The sequence below is a fragment of the Planococcus citri genome, chromosome 4, assembly GCF_950023065.1.
Source record: "Planococcus citri chromosome 4, ihPlaCitr1.1, whole genome shotgun sequence".
NCBI lineage: Eukaryota > Metazoa > Arthropoda > Insecta > Hemiptera > Pseudococcidae > Planococcus > Planococcus citri.
The window spans coordinates 36,222,506-36,240,799 of record NC_088680.1 but is presented as its reverse complement, the minus strand read 5'-3'; the positions used below and the strand labels follow the sequence as shown (position 1 = coordinate 36,240,799).

The window sequence follows — 18,294 nt, the reverse complement described above, 5'->3', positions numbered from 1 at the left end:
GTTCAAAGACTTGGTTTCTGAAAAGTGAAAGTTCATATAAACTCTAGCCCCTTCAAGTTGTAGGGTCCAAAATTTAGACCAGAAACGAAAATTCATCATTTATTTTATGTACGTCTCGTAAAAAATAACCTAGATAAATTCAAATTGTTTACAAAGAAATAAAATTTAGCTCCTGAAATGCCTCGAGTTGTTCTTTTGATTTTTCATTACGCGGTTCGAATATTTCTTGGTCCATAAAATACTTACCTTCCTCGTAGGTGAATTTCTAAAACTGCATTAAAAATTGAAATAACTAATTCGAGGCATTCTGCAATATTGTCCCAGCAACAGAATGAATGTAATGATTTTTTTTCAGACATGGAACATGATTCTCACACGATTCAGATATGAACAATTTATCATTTTTTTGAAACAGGAGTCATTTTTGTCCAAGCCAACACCAAAAAAAATCAACTCATTCAAAACCTATTTTCCACAATGAAAACTTTCCTACTAAGTAAGTATAGGTACCTACTAAGATTGGTCGTTTTTCAACTTTTTTCGAATTTGGATGGCACTAAGCAAAAAACCATGGGCAAATGACCTCAATAAGGCACAGGAAAAATTGCTAATTTTTTGGTCAAAATTTGCCCCCCTCTGGTCAAGGTCTTAGAGTTTTGAAAATTTGAAAAAAAATGTACGTAGGTGTCGAAAAAAATTGTTTGATCAAAAAATTTGATATTTTTCCTGCGTCTTATTGAGGTTATTTGGCCATAATTTTGTGCTAGGGTGCATCAAAATTCGAAAAAAGTTAGAAAATGACATACCCTATAGTACCTATAGTATATAAAACCATCTACCCAACTCATCTTTTCATCATTAAAATATGTACTCACAAAAGAACCTTTCCACTCCCAGGGCCTCTCTTTTGACTTTACCTCATTTTTGCAACGACAATGACGTCATCTCCGCTATTAAAAATAAACACAGCTAATTAGGACGTGAAATGGTATAAATGGTAGTCATTTCGACAGATAATTACGTTACAGCAGCACTCGTACTTCCAAAATAAGCTTTCGATGACTTTCTCACGATCGCAAGTCCTTCTCTTCTCATCATTTCTTGTCAACGTTGCCACTTGCGTAAGTTAATACGTACGAGTAAGCTCGTCAGAATTTTTTTCACTCTTCCTCCCTCACATTGTGCAACATTGACGACACTTTCACATGCCTTTGCACATGTCGAATTAATCCGTGTGCTCGATTGTGTGGTTAATACCGTCGTCACGTTACGGTTAATTATGCTCATGTTTTCGTCACGATACAACTAAAACAAGAGGGATCAGGGATAATACTATAGTACGTTGAAGGAAAAAAAAAAACTCCACACGACCAACTCGAAGCTGCTTTACGATCGCGGTACCCTATAGAACAAGAACAGCTGCCGTTTGTCTCCGGGAGCATCTTCTCTTCTCGATGATCAGCGAGCATAACGCGACATATTTTGAAATTCCCGCCGGGCCACGAGCGAGCCTTTTTCGTGAGAACTCATCTCGTACAGCTTTGCTTAGGTCATCGTAGGTCATCGCGTCACACAAAGAGAAAGAGAGACATTCGGCACAGGAAAATCCCTTCGAAAACCATCTCTCTTTATTTACGTTTACCTTATAAATTTACGTACTCGTACACGAACTCGTATTATTTTTTTTCTATTCGTTTTCAAGCTTCGTTCACTTTCAGACAAACGTCGTCGTCGTCGTCGAAAAATCTTACAAAATATTGGCATCGTTTGTTGGAATAATATCTCGTCGTGTAATAGCGACCGCCGAACGGCGACGACCGCGTCTTTGGCTTCGGTAACCGTTAACGTTATAGCCAGAGTACATCACAGCGACCGAGTTATTTTCGTAATTTTTTTTCCTCTTTGCTTTTTCCATCGTCGTTGTCTCTCTTTCGCTCTGGCTCTCGTTCCGTTTCCTCTTCCATCTCCCACACACGAGAATCGACTCTGAGGCGACGACATCCGCCGGTTCTGCGAACCTATAGTTGGTGAAAAAATTGAATTTAAAAATGACCGAAATGGTTTTTTCGAACTGAATACATTCGTACATTTTAATTTAATTTGGAAAAATCCGAGATGTAGGCGATATACGTAAGTAACTCGATAAAAAAAATTTTCAAGAATAATTTCGTCAAATTTTATCCAGAAAATAAATCGTTATTCATCCATCACTGCACTGTACTGAAATCAAATCAAACATCATAATCGCAATATAGAAATAATAAAAATCATTTTATTAAAAATTGTCAGATTTTGTGGCACGTACGTAACAAAAAAGGTAAAAATAAACAACTTAAATATACAGGTACAATTCTATACAGAAAAAAAAAACAAAAACGTATGCAAAACAAAATTATTCTTACACAACAATAAATTTTCAAAAAAATTACATCAAGTAAAAAGACGAGAAATACTTTTAAAAAAATACGTAAAAATATGGAAACTGGTGGATGCTTCGTAACTTCCAGCACCAATATAAAGAAAACATTGAAAATAAAAAATGGCCATCCACAATCACATACGATTTACGAACCTCTGCGAATAAAAAAAAAGAGAAATAGTATGAATAAAAATAGAATTATTTAGGTAGGTAGCCATTTTCCTGCTTTGATGGAAAGCTTTTAAGGCGCGGTGTCTAATTTAGCCCTATTTTAGAGGGGTCGAAAGAGACGCAAATGGCGATACTCACCCTCTATCCGTGACTACTGCTATTCGACCAATCTCCCTCCATTCGCCATACACTGAATGCGTAACTTAGTCGTTCGTGAGCCGTGTAACTGCAAGATAACATGCCCATTTTGGAGTTTTTCTCGTCATTTGTATTGGAATGGTCGCATCCTCCTGTGAACATATGAAAAAAAAAATTGCATAAATGATAAATTGATAATGATATATACTTTTTTTCCAATTAATTCTTTGATAAGCTTAAAATTCTCGAAAATATGACAGTATTATATTACATAAGTGTGCGTTTTTTCACGAATATTTAGTCAGAGGCACATTAGGAATTTCCTAAAAAGATTTGCTTGAAAATATCCACATTTCCTGCATTTCTGTGAACGTGAAACATTCATATAAACGTATCTCACGTCACGTCAGAATAATTTATCAGAATCCTGTCTATCCTCTACTTCCACCTTCAAATACTGAAATACAGAATATTTTCGTTTTTCCTCCTGAAAATGACCCCTTACTGTTAGTATGATTCATTGCCTCAGCAAGTTTGAAAAAATATGGAAAATGACAAGTTTGGCAACACTGCGTACAACAGAAGAGAGCTAAATGGTCAACGTTTTTTTTTCAGCGAGTTTTTGGATGCCAAGAAGAACCGAAATGGTTAAAAAATCTCAACCAAGGAGGTGGGATATGAAGAGGAGAGGGGGGGAAGGATTTACCATTGTCACCCAGCTGGGTTTTTTCATTTCGATATTTCATCAATCTGAAAATGATATGAAAATAAAAAAGCATAATTATGTCTAGTGAAGTGGCACGTCAGTGACTAAAAATTTGATAGGGAGGATTACTTGAGACGAAATTGGCGCTTGGTCAGATTTCTACAAATCAATGCAGAAATATGAAAAATAGTTTTTTGATCGTTTGGGTTGGAGCCATTATTCGAAAAATACTGAAAATTGGCAAGAAAGAGATTGAGAAAATATTTAGAAATGTTTACAAATGAACATTTTTTTCAATAGCTGAAGAGTGATTCTGAGGATGTCATATTCAAGATTTTGATATTGAGTAACGTATCAAATGAGGAAATTATTCAAAATATCTCAACAACAAAACCTTCAGGAAAAAAATTATCAAAATTTTACAGAAACAGAAAATTTTATACTTTACAACTTCGATCGTTCTCAATTTGTGGTCAACCCTTGGTTTTCCCTGGAAAATAAATGCTCGCGGTGAAAGAATTGACAAATTTTTCACTGCGAAAAGTCAATTCTAGCAAAAAGTGAGGGATCTAGTTCTACAAAAAAAAAAAAAAAAAACAAGAGAGGTATCCCAAAGGCCAACAGGGTAGTACGAAAAAAAAACAAAAACAAAAAAAGAACAGTGTAAAATTCTGTTTTAAACTTTTTTTGTTTAAAACGTGCTTTATTTTTCAGATGTTTTTTTTTTTTTTTTTTATTAAAACCTAGACTAGTTGTTCTGGAGGTATATTGGGTTTTTTCATGGTTTTTTGTTTTTTCCCTATGTTTTTGAGAAACCATCGAATTCGAGATTTTTTCAACTTTGGTAAAATGGCTGACAAGATTTCCCACAATTTAGATTATGAAGCATACGTTGCAAATAATAATACCTATACCTAAAAAAAAAAAGGAAATCAAGTTTGCAATCAAAAGATACCGTTTTTCAGCATAAAATGTTTAAAGGTCGTTTTTTAGTTCAATTTTTAACAAGCAAAAATTTTGTTTCAAAACCAAAAAAAAGTTTGCTTTGTTTCGTTTTTTTAACAGGATTTGTACAACACTGATCTCAACTAGCTGGGGAAAATTTTTGAACCCGACAAAGTTGAATCGAAAAGTGCACGCTAAAATTCTTAACCAGTCGAAATTTCAGGAGACGCGGCGAATTGCATTTTTTGATTCTTGGTGTGTTTTTTTGAAAATCTTTGGGCTAGAAATACGAAAAAATCAAAATTTTATCAAATTGACCTATGTAGAATGCTAAGATTTGGCAACCTACCCTATTTTTGACCAACCGAATTGATTGGAAGCGGTTTCGAACTGTTTTGAGCAGTTCTGGAGCTTCCAGCAGTTTTTTGAAAGTTGGAAATTTCTCAAAATTTTATCCCATGAATTCGGAAAGTTGAAATTCACTTCATACACTTATTTTGACATTCTGAGTCGTTTGGAGTTGGTTTCAAGGTGATCTGAAACCTCCTGCAACCTTTTAAAAATTAGAGATTCTTAAAAATCGCTATAAAAACTGTCCTACTCAACTTCAGAAGTCAGCACACACAAACGCGATTTTACAGATAACACATCATGTTTCCAAAATTGGTTTTTGTCGGTTCGAAATCGTATATTTTTCGAGCGAATTCACAATTGAAAGCTGGAAAAACAATTGCGAGCATACGTGCTAAACTAAATTTTGACAGATTTTATGTTTTTTTTTTTGAAAAAACTGGAATTTCCAGAAAATTGCTGGAGGCTAAACGTCTTAAAACCGCCGGCAATCAACTCCAGATGTCAATACTGGAATGTACAGGAGTGCTCAACTTTTCTTCATCAAGTGGTAGAAGAACAAAGGATTTTTCAAATTTCCGATTTTGAAGTCGCTGGAAAAATTTTTCAATGGCACTTTTGGAAAATCTGAAATTTTTATAAAGTTGCTGGAAGCTCCATAAAAGGTCTTGAAATTGCCTGCCCAAAATGTCAAAAATATAGTGTAAGTTTAAGGATTATTTCGCCTTTTTTTCATCAAGCAATAGAAGAATAGTGAATTTTTTCAATTTTCAATTATGAAGTCGCTGGAAAACATTTTTTATGGCAATTTTTGAATATCTGGAATTTTTAAAAAGTTTTGGGAGACTCTAGAATAGTTTGAAACCTACTTTAATCCACTCAGAATGTTGGCAAAAAGGTGTGAAGTAAATCTTATAAAAAAATTTCCATCTTTCCAAAATCTGCTGGAGGCTCCGGAGATAGACTCAACATGGTTCAAACCCATTTCCAATAGATTTTGAGTGGTCGAAAATAGAGTACATGGCAAATTTCAGCTTTCTAGGCCCCTTTAGTAAAATTTTGGTTTTTTTTTGCATTTTTGACCATAAATTTGATTTTTAAAAATTCAGTAAAAATCGAAAAATGCAGTTCAGCACATAAAATCGAATCACCTTTTCCCGCTTCAAAAATTTTTCTGTTAGTTGGGAAACCTTCCTAACAATAGAAACAAAGTTGTGGAACATGAAATTTCACACGAGTCTGTTTTTCACAATGGACTTGAGGAGCTCATTGCAAAAATAGCCCTTGTCCAAAATGAAAATAAAATACAAGCGAGACAAAAAACCACTGTAAAGTCTCGATGAATTGGTATAGTGTATTCAAAGTGATTTTTTTTTAATCAACTTGAGTAATTCCTGTTACTCTCGGAAAAACTTTTAGAGGGCTATCATACTGATGCATCCATACAATGCAGTGGAGAAAAGATCCTCCCCAATTTTTTTTCAAAGTGACAAGGGCTATTTTTGCAATGAGCTCCTCACTTGATTTTTGAATTAGGTACCATGCATTAGAAAAAATTGAAAATGTTCAACTTGGATAATTGATCGTTTATGATGAGAAATTTGACAAAATATTGAATTATTCTTCCACCTCAAAAAAATCGATAATTTATGATTCAACGAGAAAAGTTGATAGAAACAAAATTATGGAGCATAAAATAAATTTTTAACTGATCAAGTTCACAAAAAAAGGAAATTGAACCGTTTTTACTGAAATGTTTAAAAGCCACCTAATACGTATGAAAATCATTTAATGAACTTTGAAATCACGTATCGTCTGGAGAAAGAAGGGCAAATCTTAACAATGAGCTTCAAATTAATCTAATTCATTTGCACAAAGGATAACTTGACCTTTCAGAAAAAAAAAACTTTAAATATGATAAATACTTCTCCAGCATTTAAAGAAAATAAAATAAATAATAAAATGAATGAGTCAATTGGAAAATTTCAAGTTATTGCATCGATCGGTCAATTTCCAAATAGTCGATATATCAAACAAATTATTCCTTTCTCATTTTATTTTCCAGCTGGTCGCTCAATTTTCCATAGGTTTGAAAAATTTGAAAAACACCTAAGTATTATTTCGATAGATCGGAAAAATACAAAACTCATGCTCATAATAAAATTCATAAATAAATCATCTCGACATACAAAACTCACCAACTCACATTAAAATTTTCATCTGCGACACACAAATACAAATAAATAATCAAAAAACGGAAATCCCACTCACGCTCTCCCCATAAACCCAAATCTGGAAAAAATTCTAAACAAAATAGCAAAAAAAAAATCCTAAATAAAATAATAAAAAGGGTAGGTGTACTGTACTCGTAGTCGTATTTATAGCTCTTATCAAAAAAAAAAAAAAAAAAAACAACATTCAGAGAATTTTATCTATCAATTCACGCCCCAGCATTTTCAAATCAGAATCTACATCATACTACAGTAATCAAGCCTGTCATTCGGATCTCACATCAACCTCCAGTTCACCCTTTTCAGTTTTCACTTTCCTTTTTTTACGACATATAAATACATCAAATAAACGGAACTACGCCGAAACCGAAGATAACGAAGAAAAAAAAAGGATGGGCAATCATTCACCACGGAATTGAAAAGAATTTACGAGTAGATTCCGAGTTGAACCGACCCGCGACCTACCCCTTCGGCTTACATACGAAAAGGAAAGTCGTTGATCGTTTCGAGTGTTTCAAATACGAGTAATTTGTTATCGTAGGCTATCCTTTTACAAATAGTTAATCACTAATTCATTCACAGTAATCACAAGCCAGATAAACAACTACCATAAAATGGGTTATCAAAAAACAGAGAAATGCGTAAAAAAAAGCGAATATCTTTACTTTATCCGGTTTTCTACCGGGAATGAAATACTATAGGGCATAGGCTTATTTCATAATGAATTGTGATGGAATCCGTGAACCAATAATTATCGATTCATCTAACAATGAATTACAGATTAGCTAATCTACAAACCCTTGCTTCTTGGTATTCTTTCAAAGCCTAAAAATATCTCTTTGTCTTGTAAGCTTTTTTTTCTCCTTGTGGTGAAATTCATCGAGTTATAGTCGAGGATTTTAGGTAAACAAAGAATTCCTTTATGAGGATAATCAAAGGGTGTTTTCTTTTCTTTTCTTTATTTTATTACTCTCGTCGCGTGTGTGGTTTGCTAATCGTTTTCTAATCTTTTCTGTATTATACTCGGATAAGGCAACGCGAATGTGAAAATCCAGCTCCCTGGAGATACTCAAGATGATTTTAGTTTTCGTGTATATAGAGCTCTTATTCCAGTAATCCTTCAATGCTGAGAAAAAAATTGTCATTTTACGAATTATTCGTAAAATTACGATCAGCTTGAGAAGTTTAATGAATCAAGCGCTCGCTCTCATAATTTTCCCTCTTTACCTCTCTTTTTTCGACTAATCATAAATACGCGATTAAAAAAGTCTGAAAAATTCAATTTTTTTTCTGTTTTTATCGACTTTGAATTTACCTCCCCCTACAGCCTACTATTCTTCAACGAATTATCCAGCTATCTTGGCTTCTAGAGGGATCCATCTATGATTTTTTTAAAAGTTCATTCTTAAAGATATGTATTTTTCATAATTTTTATTTTAATATATTATGTATCTAGTAATTTTTTTCAATTTAGCGTTGCGCTAAAATAACTTTTCTACGCTCCTAAAACTCACGTCTCACTGAGAGCTAATTATTTGTAGTAACGATGAATCACAATTTTCACGAATTCTGAACTAAAATGGTCCATGAATTTTTTTTTATCTAAGCACTTTATGGGTTTTGCAATATTATTTATTACTCTTATTCACGACGGAATAAATATTTTAAATAATTAGTGTCGATGTGGAACTATCGCAGAAGGAAGATAAACATTAAAAATTTAGAAAAATCAGCGGAACTGAACGCTTAGCAACTAGTCATTCAAAAATTAGATAAATCTGCTCATTCGGAAATCATTTCTCAGCAAAGATTGGTTGTTTAAATGTTGACTTCTATTTAGAAAAAAAAATAAAATAAAATCGTCGTAATTTCGTTATGAGCAGTTCAATTTTTTAGTTACAATGCCGACATTTTGGTCTTCATCATTTTTCTCGTATAAGGTGCTGAGTTGAGATGGAAAACTGATTTTTATGGAGAAAAATACTGTATGTTTTAAACAACGTGAAAAATTGAGATAATGACGCAAATTCAGTTTAGGTTTTTGAAAAAAAAAGAAATGGTATTCAGCCCACAATTAGATCTTCTTGGATTTTTTTGGAGACTTCCAGGAGGTGAATGATTCAAGAGAGATACAAAAAAGGGAAAAGATGTGAGTATGGTAATTTTTACAAAAATTGATATTGACATATAAGTTTTTGAAAAGTTTTTTTTTGCAGTTATAGAAATGTATACGAAGATTTAAGCTTAATCAACGCGGAATTATACGAGAGTAACACATCAGAAGAAACACAATTGAATCCGAGAGTGATAAATTTCGAGGTTTACCAAGATGACTAACACCCAGAAAACATCGAGTAAGTTTAATTAAAAACATTTTAGAGTAATCATTTTAATTATTATTATTAATGGTAATTTTTTCATTTCCTATAGAAATACTACAAATACTTTAAATTGATATCTGTTGAAAAAAAGGCTCAAACTTTGAGAAACCACAGGTTTCCTGAAGATGAACCAGTAACAGATGATGTGTATGTAATTGTATAATTATTGTTATGCATATCCTCCTCGCCTATATTATGATATGCATTTGCCTATTAATATGATTGCATTTATTTTATGCATTTTCTTAATTATTTTTTATCTGATACATGCATATTTTATTCATATGCTAATATGCATTTAATCTTATTCATCATTTATCTTGATATGCTTAGATATTATGCATCAGGTTAAACCTATCTACATTTCTAGTCCTATCTATATTTTTTCATTGTAACTTATGTATGTACTTTGATAATTCCTTCTAGTCCTTTTGATACATTAATTTTTTTACATAACTTATGTACTTTCTTCAAGTCTTTTCAATACACTTGATCAATACTTTCTAATTACCTGTATAATAAGGTGCACCGGGGAAGTCAGAACGGTTTTTCACTATTTCAACTTTGAGCAGCTGTTACTCTAGTACTAATGAACCAATATGGCTCAAATTTGTTATGTAGGTTCCCATAAGGGTTCTTTACCTATGGTAAAAATTTGAGCGCGATTGTCACAGTAGCTTTCGCACAATGCAATAAAATGTAACTAGTTCTGACTTACTCCACTTTGGCGTAAGTCAGAATATCTACAAAATTAATTGGTGATATTAGGATTCGACCCTCATCGATGTGCAATATGTCGCATAATATGTTTTTGAGGTCGCAGAACATTATTATTATTATTATTATTGAGTATATGAGTAGGTAATTAATATCCATCAAAAATACTTTTAAAAAGCAAAATTACCGCCAACCAAAAAAAAAAAAAAAAACTTGCAAAAAGAATTGTCAACAAAAATCTGTTCATTAAGTAACTTTAATGAAAAAATTCATGATATCAAAACATCGCCAAGCAATCTAGATCTAAATGTTTAGAGTTTTCATTTTTAATGTTGTGTTTCATACATATTTATATGTATCATTATTTTACATAAAATAAATTTTATTCCAAAAGGCTATGCCCTTTTGTTTACTGTCTGGGATTTACTGGGAACAGTAATTTGAAGTTTTTACATTTTACTCATGGAAATTTGTCTTTTCTATGTAAGTAAGTTAATCTGTTATCTTTCGTTAATTTATTTGTTGTGTTGGGAGATGTTTTGTAAATCTGATACCTACTTAGTTTGTTTGTAAATCTGATCGTTTGTTTGTGTATTTAAATTGATACTTACTTGTACACATTTACACTTATTATGAATTTAATCGAGACCTCTTTATTTTTGTGTAAGTACAGTAAAAGCTTAGTATGATGCTTTTGGTTGTAGGGTAAGTCTGATTTCATTACACTGCTGATTTCTTCTGATCCCCCTAGACAACCCCATTTAACCAAGGACGCTCACTTATAGCGCGCTTCGGCTTATAACGCTCCTTCTTGTCAGTCCTTTGAAAAACGTTACTTACATATCAAGCTTTTACTGTACCTAATTAACTTTTGTTCTAATGCAATGTTTCGATTTGCAGGGTAATCCTTTTTCGCTATATTTTATCTACAAAAATATACAGTAGTATTTTGATTCATGTTGTATCACTGTACTGTATATCGTTGCTTTATTAGGAAAAGGTCGTAACTACATGAAAGTTGATTTCTCAGAAAACGCATTTTAATTTTTAAAGAGCATTCTATCAAGTACACTTGATAGTTTTAGATGAGGTAAGAGAACATTTGGTTATTGCAATCATTTTCCTGCTAATTTTCGAAATAAACATCCTGGTAGCACTGATTTTTTATTTTTTTATTTGAGGAACTCTGAACTGAAAAAAGTGAAATTCAACAAAGGAACTTTCACCTTAAGTCAAGCTTTTTTTATCAAAAGCCCATAAGAAATACACAGGAACGATATCCTTAAGGTGATGAGGTTGATTTTCTACAATTTGTCAGTGAAATTACGTGAAATTATGTGTTTATAATGACTTTTCTTACCAACAAATTACAAAAATCAAAAGAAATAGGTTCAATCTGAGAAACAATATCATTTAGAACCTTTTCATTGTAACGGTTTTGAAAACGTGTATTTAAAACCATTTGTTTTCGGCTATTACAAGAACAAAAAATATCGAAATTCAATTTCAAGTGTTGCATCATGTAGAGGACAAAATTCTCTTTCCAATGATACTACTATCTCATTTTTTATAAAAATTGTAGTTACGACCTTTTCCTAATAAAGCAACGATATTTAGTTTTAGTTTTATATCTCCACTGAAGAAAGCAACAAGTTCACTGAAACTCATTCAAAAATAGCAAAATACCTACCTACGCGAATAAAAATTTGCAACACGGTTACATGACAATTCTGTTTTTTTTTTCGTAATAAAACGGGGAAAAATAAGATCGAGGAATATACTTGTTATATACACAGTATATAGTATAAGCGAATAGTGTACATAGCAGCCTTTCCTCCCCTATTTTTTTATTATTTTATTCTCTGCTCATATGCAAATCACTAAATGTTATTTGCATAAGAGAAGATTTAATAAGATTTAAGATTTAAATACTACTCATTCTGTCCTGTCTGTACCACAATAATTATTAAATTCCGAATTTAATATTTATTCTCATTTCCTTTCTCCATACTAAAATTTTCCTTTTATGAAGGTTCACTCTTGCTGCATCTTATGTTTAACTGTTGGTTAAGCCTAAGCTGCTTTAAGAGTGATCATTCAAGAAATAGTAAAATTATATAGATTAATAATTTTATGATTCCATATATTTCCTTTTTGATTAAAATGGGTACAGACACGTCACCTAGGCCTTCCAGCCAAGGGTTGAGGATGGCTGGAAAGCCTACGCTGAGATGAGTCTTACCATATTCTTCAAACTCCTAACATCTCCGAGGTTGCTTTTAATAATTCAAGTTTTCCAAGTTGCTTTTTACTAATTCTAATTTTCAAAGTCATATTTTTGTAATCATTTTTGTTCTATTAACTAATTGGTGTTTTCAATTCATTCAATAATTTGTAATTTATATTTATACTTACCTATTTTATATTTTTATTTCATCAATTTTATATTATTAACATCTGAGTAAGTGCTTATAAATATAGGTATTGCTAATAAATATTTAAACTGCCAATTAATAATTAATCATTTAAAATTGAAGGAGCTTGATGACAGACTTTTACTCCATAGTTATTCGCATATTTGATTCGAGTGAATTTTTTTATTAGAAAATAATTGATACGATTCGATATTGCGTAGACATTAACAAGTACAGTGGAACCGCGATAAGTGCAACCTCAATAAGTGAAAATTCACGTTAAGTGCAACCAAAATTAATCCCCAGTCCCTACAGTTGATTTAGTAAATTCACCTCCATAACTACAACAGTACCTCGATAAGTGCAATGAATTTGGCGAATTTTTAGGGAAAATCATTGAAACCAAAGTAAAAATTTGAAAAATACTGTAAAAAATGTAGAAAATATCCAAAAAAATCCTCCAATATTAATTACACTAAAGTAGTAGAATGTCCAAAACAAATCGTGTAAAATTGAAAAACCGGTAAAGTTGGCATAAAATGGATGTAAGTAACGTAAAATCAAATGAAAAATCATCAAAATTGAGTAAAAAAAAGTAAATACTTGATCCGTAATTTATTCACCCTGATAAGTGCAAATTGTGAAAAAATAACCTAGCTTAGTGCAAACCCTTTTAAGTGAAAAACTCAATAAGTGCACCAATTTTTCCAGTCCCTTGAGTTTGCACTTCTCGCGGTTCCACTGTATTTGAAGAGAGGAAATTGGAGCCTATTCGCGTCAAAAAAACACCTCTACTTATAGGTACAATAGATAGCAGAACCCATCCTGCGGACTGGTTGCAAAATTTCGGACGTTAATTTAAATCTGAGGTAGCGTATAATTGAGATCAACATAATTTATTTGAAATAACGTTAGGTACCTGACGATGAAACGGCTAAATGAATATTTTTCCTTGAAATGAATTTTTAAAAAAATATTCAAGTAAGTAATTGTTTTAATTTTTTGTTTAAAATAAACTTAAGAGAATGCCAGAGAAATGAGTTTAATGAAAAGAGAAGGGTGTGTGATTTTTGGCATACTTAGACGTAATATTTTCACGAATCAAAATGAGAATGTTACGAGGGGGGGATATCATGATGAAGCGTACCTATTAAATAGAGGAGAGGGGCAGGGGTGATCTCCATTTTGACGATGTCATAATTCATTCTATTACAGAGAGGGTTACTAGCTTTTCATTGTATTTTTTCCCCTTGAAAAACCAATTTTCAGAGGCTTCATCCCCCTTCCCATAGTCGGAGGGGGAAAAGTTGGTGGACAAAATTTGTAGGAAATTTGATGTAGAACAAAATTACTGAGCTATTTTAAATGTGAAATCAATCCTCGAGGAGGAATAATAAAAACTGAGGGAGGGGGCTGTAGCAGAAAATCTGAAGTCGTATTCGTGCTCAGCGGTATCGAATCATATGAAAACGACACCAATGTCATCAAAATAACTTTATTTCAAAAATCGTGAAAATTGAGGGGAGTTGAAGGGCTCTGGAAAGGGCTGGGTGAGTTTTCATCCCAAGGTCCATTTCTCCTGGACAAATCCCAAATTTGGATAGCATTTTTAAAAATCCAAAGTCCAGTGTACCATAATTATCTACCTTCCAACTTGAGTCTATGGTCAAAATTAGAAATTGTGCGATTCGAATCGCAGAAATGAATTGCGAATCAATTTTGAATCGGATTCAGAATCAGACTCTGAATCGTATTCAAAACAAAAGTGAATCGTTGTAGTTGAATCGCAGTATCGCGATTCATTTTTTTTTCTATCAATTTACCCATCTTTTCAATCGGTTAAGTATAAATTCGGAACTAGGTGAATCAAAAACATTTTCTGAAAAATCATAGGAAAAATTCTAACAAAACTCAAGATTATTCAACAGAGAAAAATAAGTCGAACTTGAAAAAAAAATAGTTCAAAGAGAGAGGAAATCCGGAGGACCTTCCCTCATAACTGGAAGAGATGAGGAAAGAGAAAGAGGGATCAACGAATGAAAGATATCAAGATGCAGAAAAATCCACCACAAAAGGTGAAAAAAAAACAGTCATCATATCTTGAAGAAGATTTCCTCCCTTCTCGAAAAAAAGATCAAAATTTAAAGGAAATCATGATTTTTGGAAGAAGAAAAATCACAATTCCACAAAAATATGAGCCAAAAAATCACTTGTTTTTTTAAAGCACGAAACTCAAAAAAAAAACTGTTGAAATAAAAAAAATGCAGTCATATAGGCAACTTGAAAAAAGAGAACTCGCGAAAATTCAAAAAAATCATACCGTCAGAGTAGGGTAAAATCTACAAAAATTGAAAAGAAAACTCACCAAATCGGCGAAGAAAAAAATTCACAAAATTCAAAAAAAGTCATCGAACTGAAATAAGGAGAAATCCTGACTATTTGAGCAATAAAACCACACAAGCTCGAGGGAATATTTCTATGAAGAAATCATGAGAATTCAAGGTGATAAAATTCGGCAAAAATTCAGGCGAAAAAAATCATCAAAATTCAAATTCAAAAATAATAATACCTGTCCAAATTAGAAAACCCCCAAGTACATTTCAGAAGAAAAATCATCAACACTGAAAAAATAAAATTCGTAACGCTGAAAAAGCACTGATGCCATTTAAATTTTTTGAAGAATTTGGATAAAATTTTGAAAAAAAAAAAGGAAATTTGTGAAAAAACTCGGAAAAAGTAACTTTTAGTAACCAACATTTTTAAAAAGTAACCAAAAGTTACTATTAGTAACTTTAGTAACCGAGTACAATCCCTGCAAGATGAGAAAAATTCAACGTAATTTTCTACATCATGTTGTCATTATTTTTAAAATTTTAGGTAGTATGAGACTACGAGTAATGTCAAAAATGACTCGTATAACATGTTGAAAAAAAAACGAGAATTTAATAGTGTTTATGTAATTTATTACATCCTTCGTCAAAATGAGAGGGGTTCGTGCGAACCATTCGAAGAAAAAATACGTAGGACAATTTTTCAATTCGAAACCATAAATTTCCACACTGAATTTAGTCTTATGAAATCGAATCGTAATGTTCTAATTTTTCTAAAGGAAACATCAACATAAAAAATATATAATTAAATACCATCGCTTACCTCTGGGCGAATCTTCATTATCAGTATCTCCGTGTTCGTGGCTACCGCATTTCAGCAACTCGTTCAAGTAGTAAATATACTGAGTAGCCAATTTAAGAGTCTGTATTTTGGACAGCTTATCCGAAGGCAGGGTAGGAATGATTTTACGTAACGAAGTAAAAGCCTCGTTCAAGCTCTGGGTCCTCTGTCTTTCTCGTACATTAGCCATAACTCTTTGGTTTTGAATCTCCTCGTACGTTTGAGGCCCTTTTTTACGCATCTTGCCCATCGAACTTCTGCGACCTGTCGAGTCGATACCTTCATCCCAACTCAATGGCGATTCAGTACCGGATCCGGAATTGGTATTCTTAGCTGAGGAGTTTCCACGCTGAGATCGTTTACGTTTTTTCGGAATGATTGCTGTAGGCGTATCGGCGGCCGAAGAACTGCTCGAGAATTCAGCAAATTCGGCCGATTTGCTGCTCAATGACGACGATGTCGTCGTGGTGGTCGTAGGAGCCGCAGGTAAGCTCGTTGTTATCGTCGATTGCTGGTAATACTCGTCCAAAGCCATCGAAGTGGCTACCATCAAAGATGACGCATCTTCGGCATAATCCACTTGATCCGGTTCTAGTTTAATGTGTTTTAGACGTTCTCCGGTATTATCGACGTAAAAATGAGGCATGAATTTCATCGGCGTTTCCCGATTCGAAGCTACGAAATACGCCGAACCTGGCGAACCGTTGACGAACAGGTGATCTTGTTTCGAACTCAGGTCGACGAGATCTTCCATATTGGCCGATTTGCGATCCGGGTCCGGCGTTGGGGCCGAATTAACGTATTCGAATTCGTGACCAGCGGCTGCCGCAGCCATCACATCGGGACCGAATTTTATATCTTGAAATTTCTCGTATTGGATTTTCTTCGGTGACAACGAACCGTAGTAGTCGGAGGACATCAATACCTGCCCACCTGGACCGTCGGCGTTTGCGAACTCGTAGTACATCGAAGGTGATAGTTTATTGTGATCATCCATCGTACAATTTGCACCCGGTATCGGGGCAATCGCGTAGTTCATCATTGATCCAGCCACACACGCAACGATCACTATCCAAATTTAGTCATCAAAAACGACACCATAACCGCAATAATTCATATTTTAACGTAAAAAAATTGATCGAAAAATCGAATCACATCGTCACACAACAACACACACGATACCGCGTAAATTGGCCAACTGCGGGTACACAGTGTTCCAAAATTCGACGCGAGATAATGATTCACACGACGAGCACGAGAGTAAAAAAAAACGTAAGATACTCGTAAATCGACGTAGATCGACGATCGAGTCGAAGGGTACAGAAGAGGGGAAGTTTGTTAGTGACTTGGCCGCAACGCCGTACCAAACAAATGATGAATATCCCGCTGAATAGTGAAACGATGTACCGAGGAGCGACTCACGGATCACGAAACGTTCGGGGGTCCCTGACACATCCTCCGGTTCTACGAATAGCGCGCGATCTTCTGCTCTCGCCGCTCTTTTCTACTGCAGCCGGCTCGGATGCTTTGCATGCTGTGTGACAGTTCTCCTTACTCTTTCTTTATCTGTTTCAAGTCTCACTCGCTCATTATTTTTTCTTTTTTCTTCGGTCACACCGCGTTGAAGGTGGGGTCTGACTCGCCTCTCTCTATTTTTTCTCATCCATACTCATCCTGCTGAGAGAGTTAAAATCCATCCTAAGATACGCGTACGAATGCGAGTATTTCTCCTCGTACATATCCTACCGACTCGATGATAGATTATTCGTAGCGAAATCTTCTTCTTCAGTTAACGCCCTCTGTTCGCCTGCTCTTGCCTTGTTCATCTCGTCGTACGACGGCGTCGTCACTCATAATACATACAATACATTATACTATTATACTCTTTCCATGACGAGCTCCGCACTCCATTTATATTTCTTGATTCACTTTTTCGATCATATTTCTAGCTCTACGAGTATTTCGTTTCGTTTTTTTTTTTTTCATTATAGGTTTCCAGAAAGGAGAGGGAAAACGAGGCAAAAAAGCACAGCTACGGTAAGATAGGTGAAATGACCCTGTTCTCAGATTTGAAAAATTATGATGGATTATTGTTGGGTACTTCCAAAAAAAATTTTCGAGCGGAATTTCCGCTCCAACCTAAAAAACGAGTTTTTGCAAGAAAAATGTAGGGGAAGCCTGGGCCTTTCAACACGATTTTTTCCAAAATTTTTCGTCATAGTGGTGGGGATTTTGGTCGTGTAGCTACGTGGTATATGGGGCGAAAAATCGCTACAACGAACTTGCCAAAAATTCCTGCTTTTGCCAAAATTATCAAAAAAGCCTCGTTTTTGTCAAAATTGTAAAAAAATCTTATAACTTTTGTCGAAATAGTGAAAAAAGCACTGTTTTTGGCTATAATAATTGTCGAAACAGACATTTTTTCCTGACGTCATCAAAATATATACCTACCTAGTTCTAATATTTTTTTTTAAAATGAAGGAAAAATCCTGTTGTTGGCCAAAATTTTAAAAATTCCCATTTCTGCTAAAATTATCAAAAATCTCAACTTTTTGTAAAAATTGCCAAGGAATCTTATCGTTAGAATAATTGTCAAAAAAGCCTCATTTTTGTCAAAATTGTACAGAAGTTTCTTTTATTTAGTAAAAGT

At 33.7% G+C, this 18,294-nt stretch overlaps 1 protein-coding gene across 1 annotated transcript; it reads right to left on the bottom strand.

Moving 5' to 3' along the window:
• Nucleotides 1–2,252: 2,252 nt before the first annotated feature.
• LOC135845692 (protein twist-like) lies at nucleotides 2,253–17,918 on the bottom strand. Its single transcript, XM_065364470.1, has 3 exons — nucleotides 15,627–17,918; nucleotides 2,729–2,880; nucleotides 2,253–2,574 (listed from the first exon to the last, which is right to left on the bottom strand). The coding sequence occupies exons 1-2, from the start codon at nucleotides 16,684–16,686 to the stop codon at nucleotides 2,732–2,734; spliced, it is 1,209 nt and encodes a 402-aa protein (XP_065220542.1). The 5' UTR covers nucleotides 16,687–17,918; the 3' UTR covers nucleotides 2,253–2,574; nucleotides 2,729–2,731.
• Between the last annotated feature and the right edge of the window lie 376 nt (nucleotides 17,919–18,294).

Excerpts from the sequence above, each read along its gene's own strand:
- LOC135845692 (XM_065364470.1), bottom strand. The coding sequence starts at position 16,686 with ATGATGAACTACGCGATTGCCCCGATACCGGGTGCAAATTGTACGATG. Across the intron at positions 2,881-15,626 it reads TAATGAAGATTCGCCCAGAG|GAGGATGCGACCATTCCAAT; the intron begins GTAAGCGATGGT and ends ATATGTTCACAG.